Raw genomic sequence first — 18,509 nt, 5'->3', positions numbered from 1 at the left:
CTGCTCCTTGATTCGATGTGTGAAATAAACAAACATCCATTATCTTCCACTCTCACTCCACACTAGTTTCTGCCTCTACCTCTCAATTCCCTCACCCCTTTTATCATTTTCTTTTTTGGGGGAGGGGGGCAGGAGCAGTCACCAGCTCTGATGGGGGCTCCACAGAGGGTTGCATTTAATAGCTGGGGAGCAGAGGGAGGTTGGCTGGCTTCACCAGGCTTGCATTTCATCCCATTTACCTCCCTTTTCCCTCCCCGCTTCCCCAACTGAATACCTGCTCTCGGGCCTGCATCTCGCTGCTCCCAGATGGAGAGTATTTTGTTCTCCCCCATCATCTGTCCTGCTTCTGGCCAAGGCTCTACACCCCAAAAGATTACATTTATGGGAGAGACTTAATAATTACGCCTGCCCCCGTGCACCCATCAGCCGCCTCGTCACACTGGTGCCCTGGGATGAGAGTCTGGAGCTGTGGCTCTGCAGGCATCACTGTCGCCATGTAAAAGGGCTGTTATTTGATACATGCCCAGTATCTATCCATGACCATAGTTAAAGTCACAAAACAACACGCTCTGCCACAAAAGTGAATGCAGAAAAGTTGATAGAGACAAGTTAATAGAAGATAACTTTGAATCAATATTGTTAACCATCATGCATTGGGTTTCTAGTGAGGGAAGCAAAGTCAGGCTTGGGTTATATTTGGGGTTTTAGCGCACGCACCACTTTGTCTCATCGAAGCATCTTTCCTGTCACCTGCCTTTTGACCTCTGGAGTCAAAGCCACCTTTATTACTGCTGTAGGTGTGGGCGGGAGAAAATATGAATTATACTATGTGTCAAGTGCATAGCTTAATAATTTAAATTCCCATTCAAAGTCATTGTCTGGAGTGGACCACCACACTTGCATTCACCTCATCCACCCTTTCACCATCGTCTCCCTATGAAAACAAAAGCTGTTCCAAGATGATCCATGAGGAATATGCAAAGATGACAGTTACTGCTGTGATTTTACACAAAACACTCCTGTAAGGGAGTTAATTCTCTACCAGCCAGGCTGCATCACGCTGATGGGTTCAAACAGTGCTTATAGGTGTGCGTTAAAGAAAGAAATGCTGATTGGTTTGATTGCACCATGTAGAGAAAGCATAACCAAGTAGTGTGGAAAGGCTTTTATTGAGCTTCCGCAGAGCGGCATTAGCGAATAAGATGCTGTGAATTTGCTCTGCAGGTGTGCCTGTATGCTTTCTGAACATCCCATCATCCTCACTGCTAGAGACAGACACTCAGGTAGATCTTACAACAGGGCTGAATGCGTCACACAGAGGCCCGAGCTGCACCATGCTCTCGCTTTTAATAGTCCTCGGTCACGTCGACCCCTCCACGTTCTATTCATCGCTGCCTCTCTGCCTCTCTCCCTCACTTATTCTCACTTACACATCTCCTCGTTCCAATGCCACTTGCCCATTATCTTATCCCTCCACTTTCTATCGTTTTTTGTCTCCATTTTATCAAGGAGCTTCTCCTCGGCCGCCTCTGTCAGCAAGTTGCTGTTGAGGCTGTTGTAAACAGTGGCAGATGTTTTTCTGTAATTTGCATGCGTTCTCGTGTGAAACTCAGGATCCTCCCTGAGACATCAGTTTCAGGTCTAGGGCGGAATGTTGGCGCAATAGAATTTTTTATTGAAGTCTTACTACTCTCATTTTTCATTGTATGGCTGCTCTCCTCATATTCAAGCAATCTGTCAAGTGACAATGATTGGAGCAGGAACGTGTAAGCAGGACATTTGCATACAGGAAATTGGAAATATTACAATGTGCATTCCCACAAGCTGTCACTGTGAGAGAGCCAAAATATTGTTACATCTGCAGAAGGAAGAAACTGAAACATGGGCTGTGTGGACAAGAATTCTCATCCACTCTTTCACACAGGGACGTCAGCCACAAATAAACAGATACATATAAAACAGGACTCCTTCAAGTATATTTGAACAAGGACATCAGAGTAAAACATTTAATCAAATGACTCCCGATTTTCTTTGTTCAAACGAGAGTCACCAGGAGAGCAGCTGTTTGAGTAATGATGGTTCACATGGAGACAGAAGTATTTTTATTGAATTCCAGCTCAAGGAGTGCTTCAGTTGTTTAGATTTGTAGCCTCTCAAACACAAAAACTGAAATATGCAAAAACAGAAATAAGCATAACACACACAGCAACTACATATAAAGCTCTTGCCTCTGTAGTGCTATTCTCCACTCATTACCCAACTCGCCTACTGAGCTCGTAACCAGTGATATAATGACCTATTTATTACGTTGAAAAGCTATAAACTTAACACATCTCAAAGGTACTATGACAGTCTCGCTAGCTGTTAAAGAGGACCATCAGTGTTTGCATAATTTGATTTAATAAATGTACCTAGAAACTGCAGCCACACAATCTGTAGGAATAACCATGGTTGTGTATTTAGAAAAAATCCGACCATTATTCGACAGAGCTTAATCAATGCAATTAATCCTACAACATGATTCTATTAGGTATTCAGATTGGTTCATAGATTGTGATTTACCACATGCATGCCTTGGCACGTATTATTTGCGAGCATGGAAGCAGTCAGGCAGCTGTGGTTGCAGAGAGAAAAAGCATGTTGAAATTGATTCTGGGTACAATCCCTCACTAATATGATCCGGGTGGCTGCCCACAAGCTGGGCTCCATCTCTTCTTCTTCTCAATCAGCCACAGTGCCGACAACATTAACACAGCCCACAGATCAGGGAGGAACTGCTGCATTCTCCCCAAATTTTTCACTGACTCTTTAATTGACATTTGTTTACATGGCTCTTAATAAACTCCACACTTCCAATCCCACTTCAAGACATGAACCCCCAAATGGTCAGAATGGTAGCATTCCGTCACCCCCCACTGCTCCGGATGGAGAGAAGCTGATATGCACGTGCTTTTATCACACACATGTGATGTGTGGAAAGAGGAGATGAAGGGCTCCAGGATCCCTGTGAGGGGTGAAAATTAAGGCTGCGCTGCTTTCAAGAGGCCAACCCTCTTGGCAGGAAACACAACACGGTGCGTTAGCAACGTGGTTGTCAAAACAGCACGGGGGCTCAGAGTCACTTCAGTCAGCTTTGGCGGAATTGAGGATTCACTTTTCCTCTATTCAAAACAAATTGTTCACATGTTTCTGCTTGAATAAATATCCTGCAAGGTTCATATCAATATGGTGAGACAGGATATTTGATAGGGGTTCAGAACTTGCTTGGCTCTCGAACAGTTTAAAACTAATGGCATGCTTTACCAAGATGTGAGTGAAAAATATAAATAACTCACAGGAATAGCTCTTTCCCTTTGAGGGCGGATGGCAAAGACAGTTGGCTTAGGGGAAACGCTAATACTAAATTAATTGTATTAATTAATTAATTAAAGGTCTCTTTAGAAACATTCATATGTGGCATACAATGAAAGTTTCATCCTCTCATCTAACCCTCGATCAGAAAGCAAATGAGCATAACAAAACGTCAAACTATTGAACAGCTGATAATCATCATAATTATAGAAATAGCTTTGGTTCATCCAAAGATCAAGCAGGCCCTCTAGTAGGAATCCCATGTAAGACCACCGTTATAGATTGAAGTAATGCTTCCATATATTGTTTTTCTAGACCAAGTCACATTAATTTCCCTGTTGAGCAGTGGTAATAATGTTATACAATGTGGCAGAAGCTCTAACACTCCGTTTCCCTCCTTGCACTATTGTTATATTGTTAAATCAGCGGGCCGTCATTTGTTTCCCCAAGCAGGGTTAGATTAATGCACTGTACCCTTTTATTCAGTGTTATACAAAGGAAAAGTCTGTCGCTGGATCCACTGGGAGCTCTGATGCTTACACTTCCACAGAACAGATGACAACAGCCTTTCATCACAGCTAATGCTTGCTTTTGCTTGTTAACCACAGTGCAATCATTGCTCAGACTCTCACACACACACTCACACTGTGCATATTAAAATGCAAACACACACACACATGCTATATATAAGGTGGCCTGACTCAAAGGAGTGTTGAGGCATGCTGAGATCTGAGTGTGTATGAGTGTGTGGTTGTAGGATGGGAGCCAGGATCCATGAGCAGCCATCCACAGCTTCTCACTCTCTCCTTCTGCATCCTTCTCATCTCCGACTGTGAAACTCAACTCATCCCACAGGAAACACCCTTAGTTCACTCTGTCTGCCTCGCACAATAGACATATAAAGAAAAGGAGAGTCAATTCAAAAGTTCTTTTTTATATTTTATTATTTTAGAGACCGAGTGGGCCGCCCTAACCTGCTGTCACTTTTTGTATTACTTATGCTGAGCCGAGCCTGGGTTTAATTGAAAAAATAATGTCTTCCGCCAAACACACAGCCACGTACACAGTTGGCGTAGGAACTCCAAGGCCGTATGAATACAGCAATATTATAATCAGGGCGACAAGTTGTGATGACTCGCTGTGTCTCACATTATAAAATAGCCTGGTTTGACATGCTGTGTTCTTCCCCCTCTACCAGACAATGACATGGAGGTTACGGCGGAGCAGCAGAAGGGAGGTGAGTGACAGAATATTTCATGGTTGCCTTTTCACCTGAACACCTCCATTAAAGCACACACAGGCTGAGTGAGTGGCGTAGCCTCAACTGGTGACAGCGATTTGCTTGGTTTTATGCAGCAGATAAAATTGAATGTTTATTCATTTGGTGACAAGTTGAATCCTGGGCCTGACACATTTGCAGTTAAAAATACTTCATGTCAGGTGCATTGCATTACTAGAGCTCATATCCCGTGCTAATTCCCACACCCACACACAAAAAAAGCTCTGTTCATCCGGCTTACGGGCACAATGCCTTCAGACCACCTTGAGCGAGTGACAAAAAAACAGCAAAACAACAACCCGGCGCAGCGTGCGCCAGGCGGTGCACAAACACAACTGTCAGCACATCATGCTTTTATCACTGCGCCATCTTGGCACACGGCCTGAGACTAAACTAGTGGCAATGGCCTGTGCAAAGTGAAAGTATGTATATTGTTTCACAGAAAGAGTTTGGAAGCAGTTACTTATTATTATTTAATTAAATATGATATCAAATATGCCTCCTCTTGCAGTTTTCTCCAAGGTACAGCAGGTCTCAAGGCTGGTTGTCTTTCACGAGTATGAGGGGACTCATCGTGGGGGCTTGCCACATCTAATGACTTGAAGACGTCATTGCACACGTGTGACCTACTAAGCAGAGATTTTTTTGTCTCTCCTAAAGTTTCCCCCCGTTATTTGTCAATTACTCGCATCTGTGTTTTCAATGAGATTCCATTTTGGGTGAAGATAAAAGGGCTGTTTTATAGAGGCACTGTAAAATGTGATATTACAGAGTAAAACAATGTGCACGTAATGGCTAAATAGTAAAGACTTGCCTGAGAGGAAGTGCATTTGAGTTTTTTGCTGTTGGTGGCCGAGCGACCAGGTCGTTTTCTCTCAGGTTCCTCTTACACTTCGTACCATATAGGAACATAAGCACCACGCCAAATCAAGCCAACTGGAAAAAATAACCCCTGATAATTCCTAGCTCCTTTGTATCATCGTGCCAGCCCTGCCCCGGTCTAGTGCTGGACTTGTTTGATGGGTCTCTGTGACTGTGCCAAGGACTGCTCTTTCATTGTGCTCCATCAGCCAGGGCTTGAATCGGTGCTGGCTGGAGCCCATTCAAAGGTTCGAATAACTGCCATTCTCACAGGGAATGGTGCTTTTGTCTCACACTGCGTTCTGGAGTTACTTTCAAAGCCTCACATTCCTTCTACACCTTCCCACAGGAGAATTATTTTTTTTTTCTTTCTGGCAGGTACAAAACAAAACAGCGTGAAATGCTGTGAGTTCCCCCACAGGGTCTTGTAGCGTGGTCAGCCGGAGCACGATGGCCAAGCTCCAATAATCTGTGCTCTGACTTTGGCTTGCCAGAAGTCTTTAACTTACACCATCTTCTCATCTAACAGTTCCGATTGACAAGATGTCACGCCCTCCGCATCCTGATGGTGCGTGTGGATAACGACGCGTCACTCCCCCGTCTGTAAATTACCATTTATTCTTCTATATTTATAGACGACACACCCCCATCTACTAAACCCACAACCCAGGAAGAAAGGGACGAGAGTAACAGGGGTAAGCCTGTGTGTGTGTGTGTGTGTGTGTGTGTGTGTGTGTGTGTGTGTCCTGCATGCATGTGTGTTTGTTTTGCATTCTAATTTAGATAATGATGACTTTTGGACATGCCGAGTGTCACGACGAGGGAAACATTGATATAATAATCATTTGTTTTGTGTTTATGAAGTAATGAAGTGTGTTCTTTGTCGGTTATCTCTTTGCTCTTTGCTGCCAAGTTCCTCTTTGGGGAAATGAATACAAGATGAGAGTTCAGTCTTTTTTAATAGAATGTTTTCTTAGAGGCAAACTTATTTAAGAAGCCATTATCCGGCTCTTCTGCCGTTTCAGCCATTTTAGCCCCTTTGGATGTGTAATATTGAAACAGTTATAGGCTTCTCCGATACGATGGACCAAAGATAATTAGATTCCTACACTGGAGGGTCTTAGTAGGCAATTAAAATCGTACACCATCCATTTGTCTTCAAGCCTTAAGGTTGAAGGGAATTTTTGAAGATAGCAGTTATGGTTGTTTTCTTTGGGGAATCGGGTTCTGGGCTGATTGTGAGGAGCTGGACTAGATAGCGCAGACACTTCAAGGGCGTCAATACAGTCTGTGTTGTTAAACGATTGACAATAACTCATTTCTCCCCGCCTATTCAGCAAACCTTTCCATAATCCACAGCAGTAATTCAATACGATTCACAAATTCAATCAACAGCATTAGGAGGGCATAAGTATTTTGTAATAATCTTTATAAATCCTAATTTATCAGGCCCGGCAGCTTAATAGTAACTAATCCATTCACAAAAGGCCTTGGCACAGCTTTCTAGCATGGGAACACTCAGTCCTTGACACAACCTCTCTCACAGGAAAGGAATGAAAGGATATTGTACTGCCTGCGCTGAAAAGGTTAGGTCTGGTTCGGTGTAGCACATAGCAAGGATTAATCATAGAAAACACTCAGATGTCAAGATAGCACGGAGCAAAGGAAATACGAGCCGCAAAAACAGACTTGCAGCGATGAGACAGACTTTAAAAGATGCTTTTCAGTCTTTTGTTCTACTTTTTTTTTTTTTTTTTAAGAAAAATACACCGTATTTTAAGCTATAGTTTATATAGCCAGAAAAGCAGGTCACTTGTTAGGAGTCGATACGTGGAGGACTTTTTACAATAAATTACAGGCACACATTTTGGTGCACTGTGTCAACATGGTTGAGTGCGACCCATCACGATCCTCAGTGGATTCCCTCTTCTCACTCCACAGGTCATACATGAGTGGTTTTTAGCCAGAGAGTGTCCAGGCTTTCTTTTGTTCCATAATAAATACACAGGTTCGTGGACTGAAGGTAATTATAGGGCTGCAACCACTGTAACTTTGCATGAGCAAAGTGCTTCTTAAGCCTTAGTAGACTGAAGGAACCACACATTCATTCATGCAAAAACACATTATTATTATTTTTTGTTATATTTGTTGTTATCCAAAGTGTTTTACTATTCATTGTTTTTTGTGATCTTTTTTAAGCACTCATGTCTCATGAATCTCTAATGAATCTCCTCTTTACATGAGACATTTCAGATTTAAAGTGCTCAATAAATGACTTTAAATTATATTTACTTTATGACCAACACAACAGGGAAGTTGTTCATAAACATTATTCCAACTCTGAAAGGCAGCCGACGCGCGATCCCTCGCCATTTACAAATAAGCCCTGAGGTGTATTTACAAAAAAAGGATTAACACTGTGTGGATGAAGAGCTATGTGGTGATGTAATCCACATGAAACATAGGCACAGCATGCCGATGCTGCGAGCTATAGAAATGAAAAAAGTCATCGTGCAGAAGGGTGGCTGAGGCAGAGAGGGGAATGCTGGGACAGTTGTCCGGGGCAGAGTATTACCTCTTTAGGGCACACCTGAGCTGGCCAGCAGCCCGACGGCATCTATTATTTGTTATCAGATCGGTATTAGTGAGATTAGTGGATGTCACAGGGCACAGTAAGATGTGAACGTTGAGCCAGAAATCAATGCCTGGCATGGTCTGTTCGCCTGGCATGAGGGAGCCTTCTGGGAAATACCGAAGGAAGAGAGGGGGAGATGGTGAGAGATGGCGCAGAGTGAGGACGGACATGCAGATTAATAACACCGTGTGTGGACAGACAGTGGGCCTTTCGCTGGGATGCCCATGTCTTTTATACCATGCCCCACCCCCCCCCCCCATCAGTCACACCTGGCAAAGGGAGACAAGGTTTGTGGATGAAATAGCGAAAATGTGTGTTCACATTTTGTAATTCTTTCAGGAAAGGAGATGCAGCAGCCTACGGCATGTACCTCGTTGGAAGTGTTGTCTGTGGTTGAAAATAACCGTCATGCAAGTAGGACACACAAGGAAGGTTGCATATCAGCATCTAAATAGTTAATGCTCTTCTGATACTGTACTTCTGAATCTAATGTTGACATAAATCATTTATTGTGTGACCTTTTATTCAAGAAAGCACTAAAGCGCAGTCGGTCATTCAGCAACAAAGGCAGCAGAGTGCCTTAAATTACCTTTTAGTTGCTATTTCTCAAGGTGTAATTCATGGGAGTATGGACACCGGCATTCTTAGTGTTGGACTTTGGCTGCAGCCCTTTTCTGTCCCGTATGTAAGACCCCGACTCACAGACTGTGACGACCATCACTGAGGAGAGGGGAGGAAAGCTGTGACAATGCTGCCACCTGCTGTTAGGAGCACTTGAGTGAGCGCCCCGGCGGAGGGACTCCTCGGGAGTTTGAGAGAGACGCCGTTCTAATTGAACTTATCTGGGAGCCATTATCAATTGCATCTGGCCTACATAGACCGTCTTTGCCGTCTCTTCTGTGTGTGTCTGTTGTGCGGTTTGTCCGCAATCTGTCCCTGAGCTTGCTTCATCACAAATTGAATACTGATCCATTCAATACAGCAAACACAAATGATCTGGTAACTGGGAGGAAATTACATTCAGCCTTTTGTCGTATCTGATTCATTGTTTCTTGGGATCACTTTAGACAGATACAACAGCCGTTTTTAAGTGCAGAGAAGGTTTAGGATGACCTCATGGCCATGGCCCTCAAGGGGATTCATTTTAACCTGCTTTTTCCAGTGAAGTATTCTTTTCAGACCGCTGTCTGTGGCTCCATCTCAAAATGCCAGTCATGATTAATAGAAAGGATTGCCGTCTACTGTGTGTCACCAGCATTCTCTGTGATGGACAGAGGCACTTGAGTAAAACATGCAGCACTGGTCGAACTGGCCTTTCCCCCATTTAATAGAGGCTGGCATTTTTATTGTTCTGAGTCGAGGGCAAAATTGCATAGATATGAAAAAATGGTTTCTCTCTGCAGCTTGTTAAAAAAGCAATTATAGAAGCTGCACAATAGCCATTGTAGAGCATGTTCCCTTATTGGTGTCATGGCTTTCATTTACTCAATTTGTCCCAAATGTCATTGGTTTATGTGTGTGTCCGGGTGTGTATAAGAATGTGTGAGAGCAAGACAAGGGGGGAGAAGGGTGTAGGGCGACAGATTTAATGCAGGGAATTAGTTATTTTCACTAGTGAAACCTGCTTTTTGTGCACACGTTGGACCCATTCTGCCATGGTCTTGTACACAACTTGAGGTTGACTTGAACGAAGGATGTCTATATGCAGCCTAAAGTATGTGTCACTCCCCATTCAAGTGTACAAAGCGGAAAGCGCCCCTATAAACAACATTGTTCATGAACTTCGCTAAGGTTGAGTGATGCACTGTGAGTGGAGAGCAGGGTCCTCATTCAATCACAAGATTGGTGGTCCAATTCCTGCCCCCTTTGTTGGGATTAGTGGAGCACCCCAACATTGCTCCTGTAGCTGTGACAGTGTGTGAATGGTGTGCATGTTAGGTACCAAAGGGGAGCTTTGGTCAGAAGACGAGAAAAGCGCTATATGTCCAGTCCATTTTCAAATCCCCATTTTTGGTATGATGTTATGCAACATAACATATTTTTGTATCATTTTCTAAGTATTAAGTGATACTATATTTCAGCCATTGTGGCTTCAATTTAAATTTTTTCCAGTATTTAAAAAGAATTGCTGCTAAAAAAAAGTTTAAAAGTTAGTTAGTAAAAGTTAGTTGTTATTAGGAAATGCAGCAAGGGCCACACCATATATTTCATGTGATTCTTGGCCTAGTGCCATTTTTACGCATACCTTGTCAACTGATACCAATGTCGATCAATATTATGTCAATTGCATGACAATCATACATGCACGCTATTCAAATTTAAATTTCTATTTTAAACACAAATGTATAGATGAAACAGTGATGGCCTATTAGTGCCACTGCCATGCATTAACATACATGTTATCTTGCATACAATCCTTAACTATTAAAAGAGTGTGCAGAGTCATGTTCTCGTTTTTTAAACATACATGATTTGGGGATAGTACATTTCCAAGCCATGTGGATGGCACACAGGCCTATTACCACGTTACACACGTGACGAGTAGCACACAACGGATCTATCCTGGGATGGATGAAGGTTTGTAATAAAGAGGAATCCTTGGCCTAAAGATGACCAGATTGTGGTTTCTTTTTATGACTGGTAACTTTGTTTCCTTTATTCGATTAACTGGTCTTTTTCCAATGCATGCTCTGGCTTGGCTGCTGATTCCTTTTCCTCTCTTTACAGGTAAGGAGGAAGAAGGTGACGAAGGCGAGGCTGACGATGGTAATGTAGCTCTATTAACACATGTTCTGAGCCCCCCGGCCCAACCAGTGCTTCTCCATGTCATTTGTCATCAAAAATTGAAATTTCTACTCGCTCCAGTTCAGTCCTTCCATCCTGTGTGCCACCACTCCAGCTTCTCTTATCACAGAAGCTTGGAACAAAGAAATCCCTCAATTATGCATGGCTTTAGAAGTTAAATCCATTTTGCACTTAATTTATGCATGTCTTTGTGGTTTCGTTGCTCCCATACTGCAGTTCAAAGAAAAAGGACCACTCAGAGAATTTAAAAAAAGGGTGGTTTGAGGTGATGTTGAAGGCCAAGTTGATTCAACTCTGGTCACCAGCACTGAACTTAAATGTTTTCTGTTCTAGCTGCAGCAGGAGATGAAGACGTGGACATGGCGAGTCAAAACCCAGGTACAGTGGAATCATTCCTGTGTGTGTGTGTGTGTGTGTGTGTGAGTGTGTGTGTGAGTGTGTGCGTGTGTGCGTGTGTGTGTGTGTGTGTGTGTAGTGTATCGCAGGTGAAAACCAGAGACCACAGATCAATATGTTATTCAATATTGTGGTCTTGGTTACTTTGTAGAATGTATCCCTTGCACACAGACCTTTATTACCATACACATGAAATGCTCTGCTCCTTCACATTTGGTTATGTAGTATTCCTTTATCCTTAATCTTTTATTGATACTGCATTTTTACAGAGACAAGAGTGCAACACAAATCACAAGTTACATAAGCTGACTATTACGCATATCAAAGAGGTGGTTCAAAACTATTATAGAGATTGAGAGCAGACCATGACAGAAGTTATTTTTTTCCAGACACACAAGTATTTAAAAAAAGCATTAAAAAAAAAACTACAGACACACCTATAGCACGGACCATCACATACTGTTAGTTGGTTGTCTTATTTACTTACTTATTTTTCATTTCAATGTTTGTGCGCCTCCAGATGAAAATTCTGGAAATGAGGAACCAAGTCAAGAAAAGGATGAAGATGAAAATGAACAAGAGAAACATGAAGATATAGGAATTGGCAACAAGGAAGAGAAAGAGGAAGTCAAAGGCATCGACAACAAGAAAGAGGAAGTCACAGGTAAAAAGTACTTCATTGTAGTGTTTTGCATTAAATACTTTGTGAGGACGCAACACAAAATTTATACCAATTTGAAAAAGGTTCAGGGGCGGTGTTTTTTTGCAATAGTTTTACATCTGTATGGAGAGAATTCAATTGAATTGTCAGTCAATGCTTGAAACCTCAATGGCCTGAATAATACTATTGCCAAATGGAAACAGATGTTCATATTTTTGGTTTACCAGTAGTCGAAGGTAACACCCTTGGGAGATCGGACACTACAAATGCACATGCATGTGTTTTTTACTGCTGACAAAATTTCAAAAACAGAATGAGCACAACCAGAGGGGAAAAGATGGTTCAATTTGAATCCACTATTCACATTAGATTTACCATAGTAACCAATACACACCTAAATAAAGCTGGTCCCACTGAGGACGTGGCGCGCCAACCTTCTTTTTTGCAGACACATCGGTGAGATCACCTTCAAGATCACTGACGTGTGAACAAACTTGAGAGCTTTGTTCCTTTTTTCCAGCGGAGGAAGAGCCGCCCGCAGTGAAGGCCGACGATGCAGCAAAGTTCACTGTGGAGATGGAAGGTAAGATCTGATTTGCCTGGATTGGATTTAGTTTGATTTGGTTTGACCCGATGGAGAGTCTGACTGACTGCCTTTCTATCAATGTGATTTTACAGTCCAATTTATTTGTATTTTTATACTTGAGTATTGACTTAGCACTGCCAGCTTTGTTTTTGTCAAGCTAGTTTTCCTCTTGAATCACGCTCCGCCGGTCTCGTCTCCATCCCATATAACATCACTTTGTATGGACATTGCAGGGGGCCTTGTGGTACAACACATCTGTGGAAGCCAAAATGGAGATGTCGAGATCAGCTAATGCAAGCAGATATTTAAAAACGAGACATTGAAAGAGTATTGACGATTGACTGTCACAGCTGGAAGGATTAAGCATTGCTCTCTCATTGGCTGCCAATGTTTAATGTTCTCCTTGTGTCATTGTTTACAAATCTTTAGGAAATTATTTTGCATGTATCCAATGCGTAGACCAGCCTCTTCATTTGTGCTACAGACCTCAATTGTTCAATATTAAAAAGCCATCAATGAGCACATCATTGCAGAGTGACCAGCTCCTTCATGACTATTAGCGGTGTAGTTTATTCACAGTGAAGACCATGTACAGCAACACGCTGTGTAATATTACACATATAACACATGAAGTTAAAGCGCAAAGGCTGTTAATATAATGGACTTTTATTAAAAGGACTCATACAGACGAGGTGAAGAAATCATAGTGTTGAACGAACGTTTAATTTGTTGGTTTGGGTTTTAGTGACAATAAGAAAAATATTGTGAAGTTTTAATACTATTGTGCTGCACAGCTATATTCATCACCAAGTTTGTTTACACAGCCAATCCGTCACATTCCCACTGCAATGCACCAAGTACTTGGTCTTTGGCTCCGAGCTGTAACCATGACACTCTACATAAAGCGTGTGTGTTGGACATGGCAGGAGGGCACATCAAGTAACACTTATTATGTGCAGTCTTTTCTAGGTAAACTTGACTGATATGACTCGCGGCAGACGAGCGACATATGTCAAAGTTTAAATTGTTTTTGCACCAGACAAGAGCAGGTGTTTCCCGGCTGATAGGCCTCGGTTTGTTTAAGTGGAGTGAAAACATTTTAGCCAGTTGAGCTGCATGAGGCCAGCCGTTTTGTTCAGATCAAACTCCTTTTAACTCTCATTTTTGTTAGTCAGTTGTCCACGTGGGACCATTGATCCTCGTTTATCCTCATCTTTCTCTGGCTCACATTGTCAATGATTAAAGGCGTTGCCTGCAGAAGTTGAGATAGTTGAGCCCCCAGCCACCATTCTCCCACCACTGCACCAACACAAAGGTCTGTCACTCCCTCACCTCCGATTCACTTTCTCTTTGACAGACATTCAATTCATTTGGGTTGAAAGTGAACATTCCAGATAGATCCATCTGAGATAGCCTTCTCCATCCCCTCTGAAAAGCCATTGGAATACGTCCCGCAAACACTACAGGCTTTCCATCACTGGAAAGCTTCACTTCAGCCTGTCGATTGGGTCTTGGCTGAGCCCGCCAGTGTCCGTCACTGTCTGGGGAAGCCGTGGGCCGTGCGCTGTGTGGTGGCACGTCGAGCAGTAAACAGCGGTGTCGTTTCTTGATTGCAGGCAGATTGCATTTTGTATAGAGGAGCGGGGCAGAGTGCAGACTCAAAATGTCTCGCAGCCCGGCCTAGCCACGCGTAACCAGCTATTCAAAGGAGGAGACCAAATGATTCCCGAGCCAATACCCTTTATTAAAAATAATAACTGTAATCAGGCCGCCTGCTCATGGCCATAGAGGTTAAATCTGCTTCGCTGAAAGGAGTAATAAAATGCCTCATAATGGTGGGAGGAATGACTAATGAATCAAACTATTTGAGCTGAATATTAGGTCGCTTCACACACACACACACACACACACACGTAGCCATAAATCATGTGTCTCTTATCCTCAACTATCGTATGTGGTTTTTTGCAAGTGCAAATAACTCATTCCCTTTTGCCTGTTAAAGGAATGCTTTACCCACAAAAGACCAATTAAATTACTCAGCCTGTGTGATCTTAAATTCTTCAAAATTGTTTTATTTTTTTGCAATGCCTCAAGGGTGAATTGAAAATTGAAAAATTATTAAAAACACCACAGACTCACAAATGCTTTGAATATAAGGTTTTAGTGAAGATGGGAAGCAGTGAGCATGCTGGATAAATGAGACGTGTGTTTATTTTTGTTGGTTATCTGTTAGCTAGTTAATAACTGAAGCTATCCATGTAGAAATCGTCATTGTTAAGCTTTGTACATTTCTGAAGACCATGGCGTTGAGACAAATCTTGCCGATCAAATGGACAAATGGGCAGAAGTCTTAAATTTGCTCAGTTTGTTCATACGGATATCTTGTTAGAAATGTAAGAAGACTATTTTTTGACTGATGCCTCGTTGATCCTATAGATTGGTGAGTGCTTTATAATATGCTGTTTTTACACCTCAGTTCATTGAGTCATTGTGACTGTGAAAAACCTGCACTGCACATGTGACTGTGGATTCATCTCATATAAACATCACCAGCCTAACCCTTTGTAATCGTTTGACCTTTGGTGGCGGTTCCCCGGTGGAGCCTCCTGTAGGACATGTTCACACATGGCAGTGATCCAAGTGGAAGGATGCGTTATACTTGTACAGCGTTGTCAAAGACATCCACACATTTGTATCTTCATGCTCCCAGTCATCGCCTGCTGTTCACAAAGCTCAAAATTGCGCGTATGGAAGTGTTTATCACAGCTAAGCATCTGAGTCCCAACTCGCTAATACTAAGTAGCATAAAGCGTTGTGTTTGATTCATTTTCACTCTTGTCATCATTAATCCTCGTTAATGTAGGAATCCATTCTTTCCACACTTGTTCCCCTGTATTAGATAAAGATGTAGGATACAGCACAGGTAATTTGCTAATGTCTTAACTTTTCATACTTCCAAATTATGCCATCTGTTGTTTACATCGCACGTCTTTTTATATGAATAAGCAGTTGCGTTTAAGAATTTAGTCTTGTTGTTCTCTCCCTGCAGATGATACAGTTTAATGCAATACTATAAGCAACCACAAACCATGAGATCCAAACAGTATGTAAAAATGATTTGATTGTGGTGGTTTTGGTTCTCTATCAAATCTGTGAGGAGTGGAGTTATGAGGAGGCAGGCGCAGCAGAGATTTTGTATTTTTAATCAGGCTGAATTATGGTGCATTTTAGACATCTCCCTGCACAGGCAATAAGATTGTCACTCTGATATCCAAGATTCTATAAAGGCTCCCCAAATTGAATCAGAATTCAGGCAGCCTTTATTTATGAATATTCATAACACACATTGCAATGGAAACGGTGGCTATATTGTTATTGCATTTTAAATATCCATCCAGCAGACCCTGTTCTGGTGACTTGTGTGAGTGGGCATCCGCTTCAGTTAGCTCATGAAACCTCCATAAATTAAAATAAGACTGTCTCTGCCTAAAGCTAGGAATAAATAAACCTGAGTTGTGAACAGAAATTGTTTTTCCCTTCATGCATGTGTGATTCTCATACAGGAGTCGATGGCGATTGTCTCGCCTGCAACGGTAGGATTTAATGACTGTGGAGATTTAATGTCACAAGTATACAGCACCTCATCCTTCTTTCTAATCAAAATTTGAATTTGAGATTCTCTTTATTGCACGCCTGAATATGGGGCACAAACAACCTCGCAATCGGAGTCTGAATTGTCTTCGTATCCTTCAGCCTTTGATGAAGATGGCGCCTGCTACAAAGCGTCTCCTTGGCTATGCAAGGACGCCGCAGAGTTTATCGCAGAGGGCTGGCCCCTTTGAGCCATCGGCTGGGCGCGGACCAGACGGGTGTGTGGACAAAATGTAATGGCACACTGAAGCCGGACAGGAGGGAACCTGCCGGGGAAAGAGCGGGGATGGAGAGACAGACAGACTCCGCAGGTCATCACAACAATCTAGTCCCAAACACAGCAGAGAGACAAGGCGCCATTACATCAGCCCAGTGGCTGACACTCCCACTGCGCATCGCTGCCTCTCTGTCCTCTCCTCAGACATGTTTTGTTGTTAACAAACCATCACAGAAACACGGGTAAAGTAAGTTTTGACTTGTTTGTGGTTACTTCATGGTAGGGGTTTCATGACTTTCTATTGCCAAGTGTCCTCTTCCACCCTTATCAGATAGGATGTTTTAAGTATAGATGGCTGTAAGTGCTTTATTTAGCGCTGACTCTACCACAACTGTTCGTAGCTCGCTGTAATGGAGGCTCTGAGCAGAAAGCCCGGCTGTGCCATATGGTTCCCAAAAAGCACATTTACATTATTTACCAACCTCTTGGTCTTGTAAGAGACACAAACAATAAACAAAACACCATCAAAATGGAGGTAAAACAAATTCCCTTTCAACTGTTACGAGAATTGTTTTTATCTTTGTGAATGTTTTTTGGGGGGTGTTATTGATTTGTATGTATTTCACTCCCTTGTGGTTCAGCTCGACTGTAACAAAACAACAAGCTGACACAAATGGCTCTAAAATCCAGCAGACTGCCATTAGCAATGTGGAGAAACACACAAAACTCCCAGAACAGGGAGATCCTGTGCGGTCGCTCTTTCATGTTAAAGTACAAAGTGTTGAATTTCTTAGTAATCCACAGGAAATCAAAAGAGACTTTATTTCTTTTCTTTTTAGCAGCTTGAATAATTCATCGCAAAATGCATTGGTTTTTCCACTCAGAATCAGTTGATGCTCAAGTGCTACTCGCATTTATTTTACTTTCGTCTTAGCGAAAAGGATTTGAAGCTTTGTTTCTTAATTGGTTGTTTTGTGCCCTTTTGTCTTTGCCTTTTGTGAACAATGGGTTACTGGGGATGTAAATCTAATTCTGGAGAGCAATACTGTGTTTCCTGTGGCAAAGAGTTGTCAGCACACAATTAACTTTTGGCATAACATTGTATGCTGCAGCACTGAGTGGCTCCTCGGGGAGAAAGCTGCCACTGGCTGAAGACATTTGGCTGTGCTTGTGTTTTATGGCTTTTTACAATGACTGTGAAAGTCCAGGAACAGCAGTTACACCAATAACTGCCCTGCTGGGGCATTGTGTGTGAGTGCCGCGAGGAGGCAAACCACAGTCTTATTTTTATCTGTATTAATGCAGCTTCAATCACTGAATTCCATTTGGTTCAACACCTTCGCCTAAAACTCTATTTGACACCTTGTTACTAGCGACTGCCTTTGTTAATTTCAACTCACTGCAAATCAAATTGATCCTGTTTCCTGGTGATTTCAGTGAGAAAAAGTTTCACTGTTTCAAAATCCCTTGAAGCTTGAGTGACTTTGATTCTTTGCTGTCATTCCTCAGCGGGATAGCATCCCCCATCTTCTAATTGGTGAGAAATACAGGACTCTGGGCAATTGGCCGGAGATGGGCAAGGGATCGGCGGTGTTCAAAATGTCCGTTGTGTTGGTCACCTCTGTCGCACAACCCTGCCTCAAAGATACAGGTCTCACGTGACAACGGACCCACGGTTTCTTGTGCTCCTTTGAAGCTCCTCTTGTGATCACTCGTCTTGTGCTGTCTCCACCCCTCTGTTTGGTTCGCGGCGAATGAATCAACTCCGAGCAGAGAGAGAATTTGTCCGCCAGCAGCAATGCAACAAACCAAACGTGGGTTTAGAATATGCGACACATGTGTTATCTCAGTCACTCAAATGCTGCGTTATAAGTGATCTCTGTATGGGTTGCTTGTAGCCTTGAGGCAATGTGGAAGATTTGATGCTATTGATGCTTCCAAAAGAGAAAAAAACCCAAAGTGAGATATTGAGAATGGTCTCAAACATGACAGCAGGGGTTCTACGTTTTTAAGCCTTTGGAGTACAAATATTACTGGCTAGTATCGTTCAGATATTGACCCATTTCC

At 42.5% G+C, this 18,509-nt stretch overlaps 1 protein-coding gene across 3 annotated transcripts in view; it reads left to right on the top strand.

The window, feature by feature from the left end:
- The window catches only part of macrod2 (mono-ADP ribosylhydrolase 2), a 343,095-nt gene that overhangs the window by 316,098 nt on the left and 8,488 nt on the right, over window positions 1-18,509 (top strand). For all 3 annotated transcript variants that reach the window (XM_037466486.2, XM_037466487.2, XM_062566512.1), the window contains 6 exons: window positions 4,550-4,588; window positions 6,127-6,186; window positions 10,854-10,892; window positions 11,265-11,309; window positions 11,848-11,991; window positions 12,509-12,571. In XM_037466486.2, coding sequence (XP_037322383.2) covers window positions 4,550-4,588; window positions 6,127-6,186; window positions 10,854-10,892; window positions 11,265-11,309; window positions 11,848-11,991; window positions 12,509-12,571 — 390 coding nt within the window. The remainder of the gene's footprint in view (window positions 1-4,549; window positions 4,589-6,126; window positions 6,187-10,853; window positions 10,893-11,264; window positions 11,310-11,847; window positions 11,992-12,508; window positions 12,572-18,509) is intronic.

The sequence above is a fragment of the Pungitius pungitius genome, chromosome 13 (genome assembly GCF_949316345.1).
Source record: "Pungitius pungitius chromosome 13, fPunPun2.1, whole genome shotgun sequence".
NCBI lineage: Eukaryota > Metazoa > Chordata > Actinopteri > Perciformes > Gasterosteidae > Pungitius > Pungitius pungitius.
This window is presented reverse-complemented; position numbering and strand designations above follow the sequence as displayed.